The sequence below is a fragment of the Hemitrygon akajei genome, chromosome 1, assembly GCF_048418815.1.
Source record: "Hemitrygon akajei chromosome 1, sHemAka1.3, whole genome shotgun sequence".
Classification (NCBI taxonomy): domain Eukaryota; kingdom Metazoa; phylum Chordata; class Chondrichthyes; order Myliobatiformes; family Dasyatidae; genus Hemitrygon; species Hemitrygon akajei.
Window position 1 is genome coordinate 188,946,261 of NC_133124.1, and position 15,371 is coordinate 188,961,631.

Genomic DNA, 15,371 nt, shown 5'->3' on the forward strand with positions numbered 1-15,371 from the left:
TCAGGATGAGATTCATCTTCTGCATGACGATCGTGGTCCAGTACTGGAGGCTTTGGTTGCCCGGACAATCAGAAACATTGAGATGACTCAGGAAGATGTACGGTTAGTTGGATTGAGTGCCACACTGCCCAACTATGAAGATGTTGCTACGCTGCTGAGAGTTGATCCAGCTAAGGGCCTTTTTTACTTCGATAACAGGTAACACATTTTGGGACCTTGTGTGTACATGACATCATGCCGCTAATTTAGCAATGCAGTTACATATTGTAACTGAGTATTGTATCACTACTCAGCGCATGGACCATTTTGCTAGACATTGTTCAGGTAACCTTCGTACGTGAATTGTTTGGAAGAAGGTGGGATTGTGTCTGAATAGTAATGCAGAGCCAAGTTCTAACAAAGATAAAGACAAGTTAGAAGGCTGAAATTTAAGTAGTGTGCTATTCAGTGTGAAGTACTTATCTGATCCTGTGTCTTTCCCTTCAGTTTTCGTCCTGTTCCTTTGGAGCAGACATACGTTGGAATCACAGAGAAGAAAGCCATCAAGCGTTTCCAGATTATGAATGAGATTGTGTATGAGAAGGTGATGGAGCATGCTGGGAAGAATCAGGTCAGTGAATTTATTTGGAAGCACTAATGCCTCTCACCTTCTGGATTGGAGTATAGGCACTAGAACAGCGAAATGCAAACCTGCAGCATTCAGGAATAAATGTTCGCTGCCAGTTTGGATCTTATTCCTGAACACAGGTTGATCGGAATGCTCAATCATTGGTTTGGAAAATCCAACAATCGGGCTGATTGCCATCATTTTGTTCCTCTTATTTCGGCACATGTGAGCAAGTTGCTTCTCATTCAAGACCTGTTCTTAAATCTGCAAGAATGCTGTGACCATATGCCACCATTGGGTAAAATTTAGGAGACTACAGGGCCAGCTTAATGAATGTTGTGATGTCATTGTCAACCATGCCAAACCCCGTCCCATTATAATGAAAAACTACATTATGCTGAACCAGAGCAATGTTATTTCTTCTCTAAAATAAGCTACAGAATATCACGTGATGTGTATAGTAATTGGATTGTCTTGAATTTAAGCAATCAGACAATCAATGTGTACTTCCTTTTACCCAATTAACAAATTGATGCCAGCAGCGACAGAGTACTCAAATGATTCTGCTTGTTTGTGCTCCAGATTCCAGTAATTGTGGTCCCTTTTGTCTACACCCTAGCATCAATCCAGTGAACTGTGCAACCATTGGGATTGGGGGAAACAGAGTTCGTGCAAATTAATAATCCACCTTAAAATTTTAAAAAAACTGCAGTTGCCAGAATTCTGAAATAAAAAAAGAAAATGCTGGAACTATTCAACCGGTTAGGCAGTAGATTATCAATCCTGTCAGTGATGTGAAGTGTAAGGGGCTTTCTGTCTTTCTGGAGAGTGTTCTATTCTATGGATAAAGCCCTTATATACTTTATCTCTCCAACTCTTTTTGTCCTCCTTGCAGGGCTTGCCTTTCTTCCTTTTCTTAGCCAGCTTAGCCCCATTCCTGCCATCCTTACATCAGCTCTGCAGGACCATCTGAGATAGTTTCACCTCTAAGTAACCTTTACTCAAGTTCCATCTTTCATCTTTCTGGTTCTTGATGAACACTTGTAAGAAGATTGATTTTTTTTTAGGTGTTGGTGTTTGTTCATTCTCGCAAGGAAACTGGAAAGACAGCACGAGCAATCCGAGATATGTGCCTGGAGAAAGATACACTGGGTTTGTTCCTGCGAGAGGGCTCAGCTTCCACAGAGGTGCTGCGCACAGAGGCAGAACAGTGCAAGGTAAGTTCTTTATTGGCCTTTCTGGAACGACTTCTGTACTTGTGTCTCGTTGACTGCAGCACTGGGTTGTCACAATATTATACATGACAGTACCACATTATCTGAAAGTAATGAAATACAGTGGTGAATCAGGAATGCTCATTTCTCCAGCTTCAGCAGAACCAGTAATCCCTGAGAAACGATTGGCAGTGCTTGTTCACTCTTCCTAGCTGTAACATGCCTCATCTGTCAAATTACAGAAAATAGGAGAAATGCTTTGGCTTAAAAAATTCAGGAAGGTTGAAAACTTCTGGGGCCTTCCAATTTAAATACTGAAACCCAGTGCGCATTTCCTCCTGTTTCAGCTTGTTTTATTTATCAGACCTAATGTGAGCAAATAGTACTATAGTGTAATGGGCAAAGGGGTTGTCTTGGACATGATGAGCCAAAGGGGTTGTTTCTGTTTGTGGGTCTATAAATCCATAACCGCCTCTCTTTTCAGAATCTGGAGTTGAAGGACCTACTCCCCTACAGTTTTGCTATTCACCATGCTGGGATGACGAGAGTGGATCGAACACTGGTAGAAGATCTGTTTGCTGACAGGCACATTCAGGTAATGAGTTCTTCCTTGGCTAGTTTCCAGTTTTATTCACATTATATAAAGTTTATGTGCTACTGTACTGTAAGTAAGTGGCTCAATGATTGGAGCCACAAGCATTTCTTGATGCTTTTTCTGTCACTCTCTGTATTTGTGCTTAATGGATTCTAATAAATGGTTTGTAGTTTCATTAAACACAGGCGTTTGGGAGTGAGGGGGCAACGGTCATCTCCCATCAGTATTTACAGCTCATTTTCCCCAGTGGATTAATTGTGGTCTTTGCTTGTTTTAGGTGCTGGTGTCCACAGCAACTCTGGCTTGGGGTGTGAATCTGCCTGCTCACACTGTTATTATTAAAGGCACACAGGTGTACAGCCCAGAGAAGGGCCGCTGGACTGAACTGGGTGCACTGGATGTACTTCAGGTAAAATAACCTATCATTTCTTACTGATCATGTCTTTGTCAAGTGCCTTTTGAAAGTTTGAATATGTAAAGCCAATCCCCTTTTGACCATACTAGGAGCCTTAAAGAGCGAAAAACAAGAAGCACTGTATTAATGGGACTGGTAGGGAATCACACAGGGAGTTCTTTTGGTTGTCCTGTTAATTCTGTTGTAAACGCCCCATACAGACGTTTAGTGAAGATAAATTTGAAATCAGAATGCGCAGTTAAAACATCAGCTGATTTATCACTGTGGGTTCCTGCTAACATATTAAGTTTGCCAGAAAATGGGAGGAACCACATGATGGGGTGATGGTGGGGGCAGGTTTGCCCAGGAGTGCCAAATTTCATTTGTGTTGGTGAAAGTTTCCTAAAGGAGTTCTTTGAAGTAAATAATGGCGTCCTTAGTTCTCTGCTAAACAAAGATGTCAGGGTTAAGCTAGAAAGCCACGGGTGGATTGCCAAGAATTGCCCTGCAGCCATGATGTGACACTGGGAGAGATTTTTGTTTTAATTTCAGCATCCAAGGGGTCTGAGAGTCAAAGGCTGTATGTTGTGCTTCCACAGAGATGTTGGTTCTGATTTATTCCCTGCGATATTAATTTATTTTCAGATGTTAGGCCGTGCAGGACGACCACAGTATGACACGAAGGGTGAAGGTATCCTGATCACGTCGCACGGCGAGTTGCAGTATTACCTGTCCCTTCTCAACCAGCAGCTGCCGATCGAGAGCCAGATGATCACCAAACTCCCCGACATGCTCAATGCAGAGATTGTTCTTGGAAACGTTCAGACTGCCAAGGTAAGAAGCCAACGTGTTGTTCAGACCAGAAGTGCAAAGCTCCACCTGCCAGGGTTATGGACACCGTTCCCTCTAATTTTTATTTGCAGCTCTGAGCAGGAAATTTTTACACAGCCTGAAAACTGCACAGTACTTAAATTTTTTTTTGTAACATACATACTGTGAATATTTAGAATGAAAATTGAAAACTCACATTCTTTTGATTTTTCTTATTAATTGGAAGGGTATTATGAAAGGGTACAACGAAGAAATCTTTCCCATTTTCGTAAACTTTTTCTAATCTTTTTCTGTCTTTATTACAAATTTGTTTTCTGTAATCACTGTCCAGATTAATTTCACATCCAGATGAAAGATACATCTTAATCTGCATTAAATCATACAAGTGTTCCACTTCTAGTCTGTTTCTGGATTTGCATTTGATTGTGTTCATAAGGCGGATTCCATATTCACAGTCAGTGCTAGAAGCTTAAAATGTTCCAACAACTTCCAACAAAAATTGATAGTTCTTCAAATTCTTTGTTTCTAAGCACGTACTGTAGTCCAGCTTATCAGCAAATATCTTAATTGAACTAGTCTTGGTTTTCTCAGAAACATCAAGTTTTAAATTACAGTATTGCGATTTTTTTTGTAGCAATATTTTCATCATAGTTCGTAATAGTAGCTGAGTTTTTTTGTCAGTCATACAATTTTCTCTTTCCAAATTCAAAATTGGTTGCATTTGCAATAGCACCAGAGTCAAAAAGCTGCCACTTTTATTGCATCATCAAGGAATCTATTATCCAAGTCATTACACACACATTGAATGAATCTATTAATAGGTGCAGTATCATTGTCAGAACAAAGTGCAAGCAGACCTTTCATTTTGTCACTCCAATAAATGGTATTGCATGATACTGTGACCATAACTTGTTAATTTTTGCTTTTGCAAACTGCAGTGCTTCAAGTGTATTCGAACAGCTTTTCTGAAGGAATTTACAAAGAGATGCCAGATCTTCTAAAACATCGTTAAGGAGAGTTAATGCTACTCTTTATTCTGGATTGGTCCAAATCTTCAGGCAGTAGTTGCTGATTGGATCGTTACATTCATTAACTTGCTCTTTGCAATACCGGATCAAAACTTCATAATTCCTCATTAAGTAGTAATGGCAAAATGTCTTGACAGCCATCTTACATTGTTTAGTAGTCTAAATGACACACCATCACATTCTGTGACATTAGCTAATTCTCCTAGCTTTTCATATTTCACTGATGGCCTGCTGAACATTGTATACACTGTAACGGTGTTTTTATATCCTGCATAATTGATACTTTTTTCCATGAGTCATCTAATCCCTGGTTTTCTCTGTGTGCAGCACAACGTTGCTCAGACGGATGTTTTATTTCTTGTCAAAGTTATTCTTCTCAAGCATAACATTGACCCTGTTTGATGTAAACATCACCACCTTTTGAATATCAAGATTGTTGTTGATTTTTTTTAAAATCGCTTCAACAATAGTGATACTGCTACACGTGCAGTTCGGTTAAAAATACCCACAAACACAGTCTTATTGAAAGCTTCATTTTCCAGTCGAAACTTAAAATACAGAATTTACATTTTCATCAGCAATTCATGTGTGGAAAGCAGAATTCTGCAATTATTCCATGATCTCAACAAATCTGATGCACTCAACAAATTCGAACACATAGTTCTTGCCACACCAACTCTCAGGTATATTTACATACCTGGCTACGTGTGTGTATTTCTTGTACAGAATGCATAGTACCATTGATTTTAATTGCTAAGATAATGTTATCAATTACAACTTTGACCGGATCTGAGTCGGACGACTTCTGTGAATCTTGTTTCACTCTTGCTTCATGCTCTTTTGGAATTTCAGTTAACATGCAAAATTCTACATTTCTTCTGGTTGAATAATTTGGTAACAGTATGTATATAAATTCTTTGGTTAACATGCCGTTTTAAGCAGTCTTTCACTTCCACATAAATGATGCACACAACATCACCAGTGTCTTGATATGAAAAAATATGGCCAATTTTTTGATACGAAGATGTTATCTACTACTCGATGTGCAAAAGCCATTCTACCTTAAATTTTGAACAAGCTTTGTTCTTCAAAGCATTTAACTCTTCTGCTTTTTGACATCCTTAGGATAACAATAATACTTATTATTTGAGAATACTAAAAATTATCATTTGAAAAATTTATCAAGGTAAATTGAAAAATTCATAATTTTAATAAAATAAGTCAGGTAAGCAATTTAATAGAAACTAATTTTTACCTTCTAACAATTTTTTATTTAAAAATACTTATTAGATTATGATTTTTTGAAAGATTACTTACCAAAAAAGTTAAAATATAGAATTTTTCACATCAGACAAACACAAACCACAACTCCAACAAAAGCAAACGATGTCAGACAGTCAAAGCAACTGACAGGCAAATGGCAGAAGTAAACTTTTGACTAGACAGAGCCTGCATTCAGCAGGCTAATGATTTATTAACGAGTTACCGATTTCTATTGTGTTTGTTGTTATAATTTGTAACAGTGTTGTAATTTGAAACACTGAATGTAAATACATTGAAATTCTAAAACGTTTCGAAGTAAAGGTTATGGTACGTTTATTATTTAGAAAATTTGTGGGTTATATTCATAAAAACATTAATTACAGGGTATTTCAAAGTTATATTAACATTAACATCACATCAAAGACAACAATGGGAGCATTTCAGTTACTGCACGGCCACGCACTTGCACAGCTTAACGTGGTTACAGAGATGAGAAATCAACTCGAGGCCATCAACAGAATCTAAATTTTAACCTTTGACCTTGCAGGATGCCGTTAATTGGTTGGGGTACACATACCTTTATATCCGGATGTTGAGAACTCCCAATCTATATGGGATATCGCATGATGAGTTGAAGAACGATCCCCTGCTGGAACAGCGTAGACTAGATCTCATTCACACTGCCGCCCTCATCCTTGACAAAAACAACCTTGTAAAGTATGATAAAAAAGGTGGAAACTTTCAGGTAAGGTCAAAGCTTTAATATCTGGCAGTCTTAACTGATCTATCATCAGGTTGGGAAATTGCACACAACATGACTTAAAGAAAATTCAGAAATCTGAGTTAACGCATACTTTTAATGTTTATTTTTAGTTTTGTCTTTTAAATAACCTAAATTTAATCTGAATTGAAATAAATTCAAAGTTATTGATTGCAAATTAATACATTGCATTATTTACACTGGAGATTTTATGAAACAGACACTTTACCCCTTTAATTGTGAAATGTCTCGGGCAGGTCACTGATCTGGGCCGCATTGCAAGTCACTATTATATCACACATGAAAGTATGGCCACCTACAATCAGCTTCTGAAACCCACCCTCAGTGAGATTGAGTTGTTCAGAGTCTTTTCACTGTCATCAGAGTTCAAGAACATCACTGTGCGAGAGGTAAGTGAATCTAGCGGGCGCGCTGGGCCTCAAAGGGCTTACTCTTCCTGTAAGAAGTTAGCAGTGAACCATTCTCCATCAGATTCCTATGACCCCCCGGAAGGTCTTAATGTTTAACTAAAGTATCTGTAATTCTATATAGAAATAAAAGTACTGTAGCACAGCTTAGATTGCAATGCTTCTCAGAGTGGCTGAAGAATATTTTGGAGGCAATGGATGTCAAATGTCCTAAAGACTAATATGAAGGGGGAAAGTGAATAGCCAGAAGACATGGTGCATGTTGGTAACATCGTGGGTAGAAAAAGCACAAGGCCTAGCAACACGAATTTAAAGACTAAATCTAAAGGGTATATTAGAAGCCAGGACCTCAGTGCTAGTGATAATAAGTATAGTAACAGGGTATTGGATCAAATGAAAGCATGGCTAACACTGGGACTGGTTCTACAGAAAAGTGGAATATGTACAAGTAGGATGGGTTACACATGGACAGGACTGGAGCCAATATTCTTATTAGCTGCTGAGAAGGATTTAAACTAGACTAATAAGGGAGGGGAACCTGAGTTGGGGGGATTGAGAAGAAGGAGACGAGGATTGAAATAAAAAATAACAGGAAACTGAGGGGAGGATAAAGAGTCCCTGGATACAAGGCAACCAGGATCATAGTGCTCAGATTGTTAAAGGGGCAGGTCTGAAGGATTTTGTCTAAAAGCACAATAATGTGAATTAATTGTGCAGATAGGAATAAATGGATATGCCATAATTATGGTTTTTAGAGGCATAATCTTACTGTGGTTGGTGAGGGGAAGGGATAGAAACAGAACATTCAGGAGACTCAATATTTAGGAATGTTGAGCAAAAGGAGGGAAAGGTTGGTATAGTGTGCTTAGTAGGAGAAGAAAATGTGCAATAATGAGGAAGGATATTAACTCCAAGAAACTGATAAGAAATCATCATGATCACAGCAAAGGAACACTAATGGACAGGAAGTGTTATTGGCAGTTGTATTATAAGACCACCAAACAATAGTGGTGACGTAGGAAAATGGTATTAAACTGGAAATGAGAGACCCATTGATAGGGGTGCAATTATAATTATTAACTTTATTCAGCATTTAGATTGAGCAACCCTGATTGCCAATAATAATGTCAAGGATGAATGAGATAACTCTTTTGATCTGTGGTGTTGTGGAGCCAAATAGATAGCAGCTCAATGTATTGCCATTGTAACTGATACAATGTAATGAGAAAACATTAATGAACTGTCCTGCTGTGCCAGGTCCCGTGGGGGGAAAATGTGACCATAACATGTTAGAATTCTTCATTAAGATATAGAGTGAGAGAATAAAATCCTGAAAGTAAATAGTAGAAACTGAAGGTACAAGGTGTAGGTTGGCTCAGGTAGATTTGACAATGTTATTTAAAGAATTGACAGTGGAGGTGATGACAGCCTTTTATAGAGAGCAGAGATGAAACGTTTGTTCCTGTCTGGCACAAAAATAAAACAGCAAGGCTGGTTCAACGGTGGATTTTAAAATAAATTGGTGACAGAATTAGAATGAAGGAGGATAAATATAAAGATCAGTGAAAGTAGAAAACCCAAGATTTGGGTGCAGTTTAGAGTTCAGTGAGAGAGGATTCAGAGGTTGATTAGGAAGGAGAAAATAGAGCAACGGAGAAAATATAAGCTAACAGAGAATGTAAAGGTATCGAGGAAATAGTAATGGCAGAGCACTCCGTGAAGAGTAACAGGATCAAACGTTGTTAATGTGGCTTTTTAAAAAGGAAGTCTTGCTTGACAAACCTACTGGGATGTTTTGAGGATATAAATAGATTAGGAAGAATAGGGGGATTTGGCATCTTTGGATTTGCAGTAAGGTCCCACCTAAGATATTAGCATCAAAATGTAAGTACATGGGACTTGGTGAGGTAGTGATGTGGCTAGAGAACTGGTTTGTCAGCAGGAAGCAAGGTGTAGGAATAAATGTTCTCCGAGTGGCAAACAGTGACCGGGGACTGGAGCGGCACCACAGGGATTGGTACTGGGACTCCAGCTAGTCATGATATGTTGAAACAAAAATAATTTAAATGAGGAATTTAAAGATAATGTCTCCAAGTTTGTAGTAGACAGAAAAAATGGGATGAGAGTGAGCTTAAAAGGAATGCAAAGAAGCTCTAGGTTGAATTGAATAGTTGAGGAAGAAGGTAGATGCATGGCAGGGATAGTATAATGTGGAGAAATGTGCTTGGTGACAATAGGGGAAAGATCTGGATGGTAATAGATTGAGAAAGGAGGAGATGCACCAGTTGTTGGAGGTGAACATGCAGGTGTAACGGGTGATTAAGAAAACAAATGGTTTTCTAACCTTTATAGTGAGAGGATTTGTGGTTAGATCTAGGGATGTCTTGCTACAATGTGTATAGAACCCTGGTGAGAATACACTTGGTGTGTTGTGTGCAGTTTTAGTCTATGTGAGGAAGGATGTCCTTGTTATGGAGGGAGTTCAGTGAAGATGTCAGGACAAGAAAGATTAGGGAATTTGGCCATATGTTCACTACATTTCAGACCGATAAAAGGGGTCTTATGGAATCCCTCAAGATTTTAATGGGACTGGACAGATTACATTCAAGAAGGCTATTCTTGATGACCAGTGAGCCCAGTACTAGATGAGAGTAGGCGTTGAAGACTGAGATGAGGAGAAATCCCTTTGCTTATAGAGTGGTGAAGCTGTGTCACTCTATCACAGAAATCTGTTGAAGTCACTTTAATAGATTCAGGATGGAATTAGATATTGTTCTTAGGGCTAGATAAATAAAATATGGAGAGAAATCTTGAACAGAATAATGATTTTGGATGACTAGCCATGATTATGCTAAATGTTGGAGCACCTTAAAGGACCAGTGGCCTGCTTCTGTTTTCTATGTAAAGGTACATGTGAGTATATTCAGGGTTGAGGTAGATGTTTGATCTGCATGGGGATTAGACATTTGCGGGATGAGGTTTGAAAGTAAATTGACGCTAACTATCAGTCTATACATTCATTTCAGTGGCTTGAAGAAGTGTGTGTTGGCTCACAGGCTTGTTTATGTTCTAACCCATTCTTACAATTGGTTTCTTTTCAAACTCACCTTTGCCCTCAACACTTTCAAGTGACAGCAGAGCCTGCAGATGTGTGGCCCTGTATTATCATGTGCAGAAGCACGTTGCAAATCAGTCCAATTGCTATGAAAAACCGGAGAAGCGAAATAAAAGGTCTTCAGTCCTAAATGTTAACTCAGTTTCTCCTTCCACCATTTTCTGTTTTTTATCTTCAGTTTTGGGTTGTAGTGAGTTAATCACAATACTTTGGCATTATATCAAAGCCTAACAACAAGTAAAACACAGTTATGTGCCAATTATATTCCACATCTTTTCATGAACAATGATGAGTTCCCTCTTATCTGTGCCCCTCAGGAAGAGAAACTTGAACTGCAGAAATTGTTGGAACGTGTTCCTATTCCCGTCAAGGAGAGCATTGAAGAGCCTAGTGCGAAGGTAATGGGAATAACTCAGTTGTTTTAACCAAGTTCTTTGAGTCCTTTTATGGACTCTGTAGAGTCACATTGTTCGATATGGGGATTTAAGGGCTGCAAGATCACATTATTTGGAGATTTGAAATTATTTTTGCATCTGCTCTCCAGAAACACTTATGGTGGTAATGTACTGGGACAGAATGAATTTGCATCTATAATGACAGGTTTGAATTATATAGCAGAGAGCAAGATCTCAGGTTTGAAAGATGGGGAATTGTGTCTGTAAGGCATTGTCTACCAGGTGGATGATTAGATGTGACTATTAGAAAGGACTGCTGTAACTTGGGAGAAGTGACAATATATCTTGTGGGAAAATGTTTTATATGATTGTACATAAAAATGCACTGCCGTTCTGTTCATATTGGGAGACTTCCGTCCACGAGCAGGAGGTGCTATGGCACAATTTATGAGTTCGGTGGTTGGGAATATTGTGGTCTATCAGTGTGCCATTCACTAAAGTAGCTGTGCTTGCTTTTATACGTATGACTGCGAGGCTAAGTACAGCTCCAGTGCCATATTTAAGTTTGCTGCCTTTGCCACTGTCGTTGGCTGAATCCAAGGTGGTGACGAATCAGCATTTAGGAGGGAGATTGAAAATCTGGCTGAGCAGTGCCACCACCACCACCTCTCACTCAATGTCAACAAGACCAAGGAACCGATTATTAACTTGAGGACAAGGAAACAAAAATAATTTCAAATGTCCTTGAGCCAGTCTATATCTGGGGATCCGTAGTGGAGAGGGTCAGCAATTTTAAATTCCTCGGTGTTAGCGTATCAGTGGATCTGTCCTGGGTCCAGCACTTAAGCGCCATTACGAAGGAAGCACACCAGCAGTGCTACTTTCTTAGAAGTTTGCAAAGATTCGGCATATCATCTAAAACTTTGACAAACTTCTATAGATGTGTGATGGAGAGTATATTGGCAGGCTGTATCACTGCCTGGTATGGAAACACCAATGTTCTTGAATGGAAAAGCCTACAAAAATTAGTGGTTAGTCCATCACAGGTAAAAATCCTCCCCACCATTGAGCACATCTGTACAGAGAGCTGTCACAGGAAAGTAGCATCCATCACCAAGAACCCCCACCATCCAGGCCATGCTCTCTTCTTGCTGTTGACAACAGGAAGAAGGTACAGGAACCTCGACCCACACCAGCAGGTTCAGGAACAATTAATACCCTTCAACCATCAGGCTCTTGAAGCAAGGGATAACTTCACTCAATTTTACTCACTGAACTGTTCGCACAATCTATGGAATCACTTTCAAGGACACTTCATCTCGTGTCCTCTATATTTCTGTTTCTTCTTATTTACACAGCTTGTTGTCTTTTGAACATTGATTGTTTATCGGTCTTGTTGGGTGCAGTCTTTCAGTGATTCTATTGTGTTTCTTCGATTTACTGTGAATGTCTGCAATAAAATGAACCTCAGAATGCTGACATATATGTACTTTGGTAATAAATTGACTTTCAGCTTTGCTGTGCCTGTACACAAGAATGCTGAGAGACTGATTCAATATCACGTTTCATAACTGTATCCTGTGTTTCAGATCAATGTGTTGCTGCAAGCCTACATCTCCCAACTGAAGCTGGAGGGATTTGCACTGATGGCAGACATGGTGTATGTCACTCAGGTGCGTCAGTGGGTACAATGAGTTCATTTGCTTAACCTATCAACCATTGAAAGGGCCGGATAGAGTGGAGGTAGAGAAGATATCTCTAGTAGTTGGAAGAGTCTAGGACCAGATAAAAGTATATCCTTTTAGAACAGATGAGGAGGAGTTTCTTTAGCCAGAGTGTGGTGAAGTTGTGGAATTCATTTGCTACAGATGGCTGTGGAGGCCAGATCATTGGGTATATTTACTGATAGATTCTTGATTAGTGATAGTATCAAAATGTATGAGGAGAGGGCAAGAGAATGAGGTTGAGAGGGAAGAATAAATTAGCCATGATCAATTAGCAGGGTAGACTTGATGGGTTGATTGGCTGAGTCTTATGGTTTGCAGAAATGGTCTTTGTTTCTTATTTGTTGTGCAGATTTCGATTTGCTAACACTGTTTTGAAGTTGGATGTGACAGAACAACTTGCACAAGTATTGAACTTTTGATAAATTGCCAGTTTTAATATTTTTTTCCAATTGTGTTTCAGTCTGCAGGCCGTCTGATGCGTTGCATTTTTGAAATTGTTTTAAATCGAGGTTGGGCCCAGCTGACAGACAAGACTGTGAATCTCTGCAAAATGATTGACAAACGAATGTAAGAAACCAGCACTAGATCACATCCTGGACTTGTAATAAACACAAATCATCAGCTGACTGCATAAAAGAAAACATGAAATTATTGACTGTTGTATTCCACCTTTTTCCAATGGACACTCTTCAAACACGGGTGCTGTTGTGAATACAACATATTCTAGTCACCTATTTTCAGCATTAAGCTGTCTGTACTGCCTATCTGTTGGCAGTTTCTTTTTTGAGTTAGAATTTGGAGATCTCATACAATAGAACATAGAACTGTACAGAACAGTACAGGCCCTTCGGCCCACAATGTTGTGCCAACCCTTAAACACTGCCTCCCATATATCCCCCCACCTTAAATTCCTCCATATTCCTGTCTAGTAGTGTCTTAAATCTCACTAGTGTATCTGCCTCCACTACTGACTCAGGCAGTGCATTCCACGCACCAACCACTCTGAGTAAAAAACCTTCCTCTAATATCCCCCTTGAACTTTCCACCCCTTACCTTAAAGCCATGTCCACTCTATCTATTCCTCTTAATATCTTGTATACCTCTATCATGTCTCCTCTCATCCTCCTTCTCTCCAGAGAGTAAAGCCCTAGCTCCCTTATTTTCTGACCATACTGCATAACATGTTTTGTATAACGCAGAGAGAGCATTCAAAGGGTATTTGGTTATTTGAGGATAAAGTCATCCATGTTTCCTTCTATCACTGGATTTTTAAATAAGGATGTAATTTATTGAATCTACAGTTATAAATGAATTCTTGTTTCATTACTTTGTTAGTGCTGAATGTAATTATGTGGTGATCATTCACCTGGATCTGTTCTATATATAGTTGTGAGTACCATCTTGGGTTGAATCTGAATCCAGAATGACCCGTTTCACCCAAATCTTGACCCAATATCCAGCTGTTCTGCTATTTTGAATCCATGGTGCTGATGGGTGATTTATCATTTAAGCGTGTGGAATAAACCACTGATGTCTTTGTACTTCTGGCAGGTGGCAGTCAATGTCGCCTTTGCGACAGTTCAGAAAGCTGCCTGAGGAAGTTATCAAGAAAATAGAGAAGAAGAACTTCCCATTTGAGCGACTGTACGACTTGAATCATAATGAAATCGGTAAGAAATGTGAAATGAATTACAGCACATCTATGCTGACAGTGTTGGATTTTATCCTCCATGTTGACTACAGGTTCAGTGGTTGGAAATGCGATTGTGTTTGTATGTGGGTTGGAGATGGGTGATTCCTTTGTCTGTTGGTTAAAATTGCAGCAGGACAGTGCTAAAGATTTTACACTTGTAATTTCTCAAGTGGCCTTGATGCTGGAAGCTGAAAGTTGTGGTAGCTGGTTGCCTTTGGATGCTGTGAATTGGTCTCTAACTGACTACTTCCACTTTTGTTTTCCTCCAACCAGGTGAGTTGATCCGAATGCCGAAGATGGGCAAGACAATCCACAAGTACATCCACCAATTCCCGAAACTAGAACTGTCAGTTCACATTCAGCCAATCACACGCTCAACGTTGAAAGTGGAACTGACCATCACACCTGACTTCCAGTGGGATGAAAAGGTAATGTGAGTCAGGGTTTCTCTCTGTAGAAGAAAATCCAGTTGAAAACTTAGTTTAGTAGCTTCTTTTAAAATCAAAATGTTCAAGTGACCTTGTATGTCCAATTGCTTACCTCAGGATTGTTAACTATAATGTTTGAAAGGCGAAGTTAGATTGCTTGCTGTTCTTTATCTGAAAGAATGAGCTGATAGCTTTTGCTAATCTCTTTCCTCGCTCTCCATTCCTACAGATTCACGGATCCTCCGAGGCATTCTGGATCCTTGTTGAGGATGTGGACAGCGAAGTCATTCTACACAATGAGTACTTCCTGCTGAAAGCAAAGTATGCCCAGGATGAGCACCTGGTCATGTTCTTTGTACCTGTCTTTGAACCCCTCCCTCCACAATATTTCATCAGAGTTGTATCCGATCGCTGGCTCTGTAAGTAACCTTGCATTTCAAACGGCAGCTGATGTGGGCAAATATACTTGCTTCAGTTCATAACTGTCAGCCGTTCTACTCGATTTATTCCTATCCCAATTAATACAGATTAAAGTTAACTAGTTCTAGTAAGGTCAAATTTAAGAACAATCTCTTCATGACTACAGGGAAGATGCCTGAAGCCATTTGAGAGTTGTAAAGTTGTTTGGCGCAAGTCTTGAGCTTGTTCATTCTGGCTGTGATGCCTACCTATGCAAATTCTATTTCCCCATATTAGAGCCTTAGTGCTCTACTTTCCTATTCAAAAAACCAGTGCAAAAGCATTCCTCTTTACCACCTCCTTTGACAATTGATTACCCACCAAAACCTTGCCCCTTTGATTCCCTTTAAATTTCTCCCCTCATCATAAAACTGTGTGTGACACTCGCTTCGCCTAACGGCTTGATCTCGTGGGTGATAAGCCCCCCTGACCAG

The 15,371-nt window shown here is 39.4% G+C and overlaps 1 protein-coding gene across 1 annotated transcript in view; it reads left to right on the forward strand.

Moving 5' to 3' along the window:
- snrnp200 (small nuclear ribonucleoprotein 200 (U5)) overlaps positions 1-15,371 on the forward strand; it is a 63,254-nt gene that overhangs the window by 26,817 nt on the left and 21,066 nt on the right. The window contains exons 15-28 of the mRNA XM_073057042.1: positions 5-198; positions 487-610; positions 1,675-1,824; positions 2,306-2,416; positions 2,694-2,825; positions 3,456-3,644; positions 6,480-6,677; positions 6,950-7,102; positions 10,553-10,633; positions 12,220-12,303; positions 12,818-12,924; positions 13,909-14,027; positions 14,324-14,478; positions 14,708-14,897. Of these exons, the coding sequence (XP_072913143.1) occupies positions 5-198; positions 487-610; positions 1,675-1,824; positions 2,306-2,416; positions 2,694-2,825; positions 3,456-3,644; positions 6,480-6,677; positions 6,950-7,102; positions 10,553-10,633; positions 12,220-12,303; positions 12,818-12,924; positions 13,909-14,027; positions 14,324-14,478; positions 14,708-14,897 (1,987 nt within the window). The remainder of the gene's footprint in view (positions 1-4; positions 199-486; positions 611-1,674; positions 1,825-2,305; positions 2,417-2,693; positions 2,826-3,455; positions 3,645-6,479; positions 6,678-6,949; positions 7,103-10,552; positions 10,634-12,219; positions 12,304-12,817; positions 12,925-13,908; positions 14,028-14,323; positions 14,479-14,707; positions 14,898-15,371) is intronic.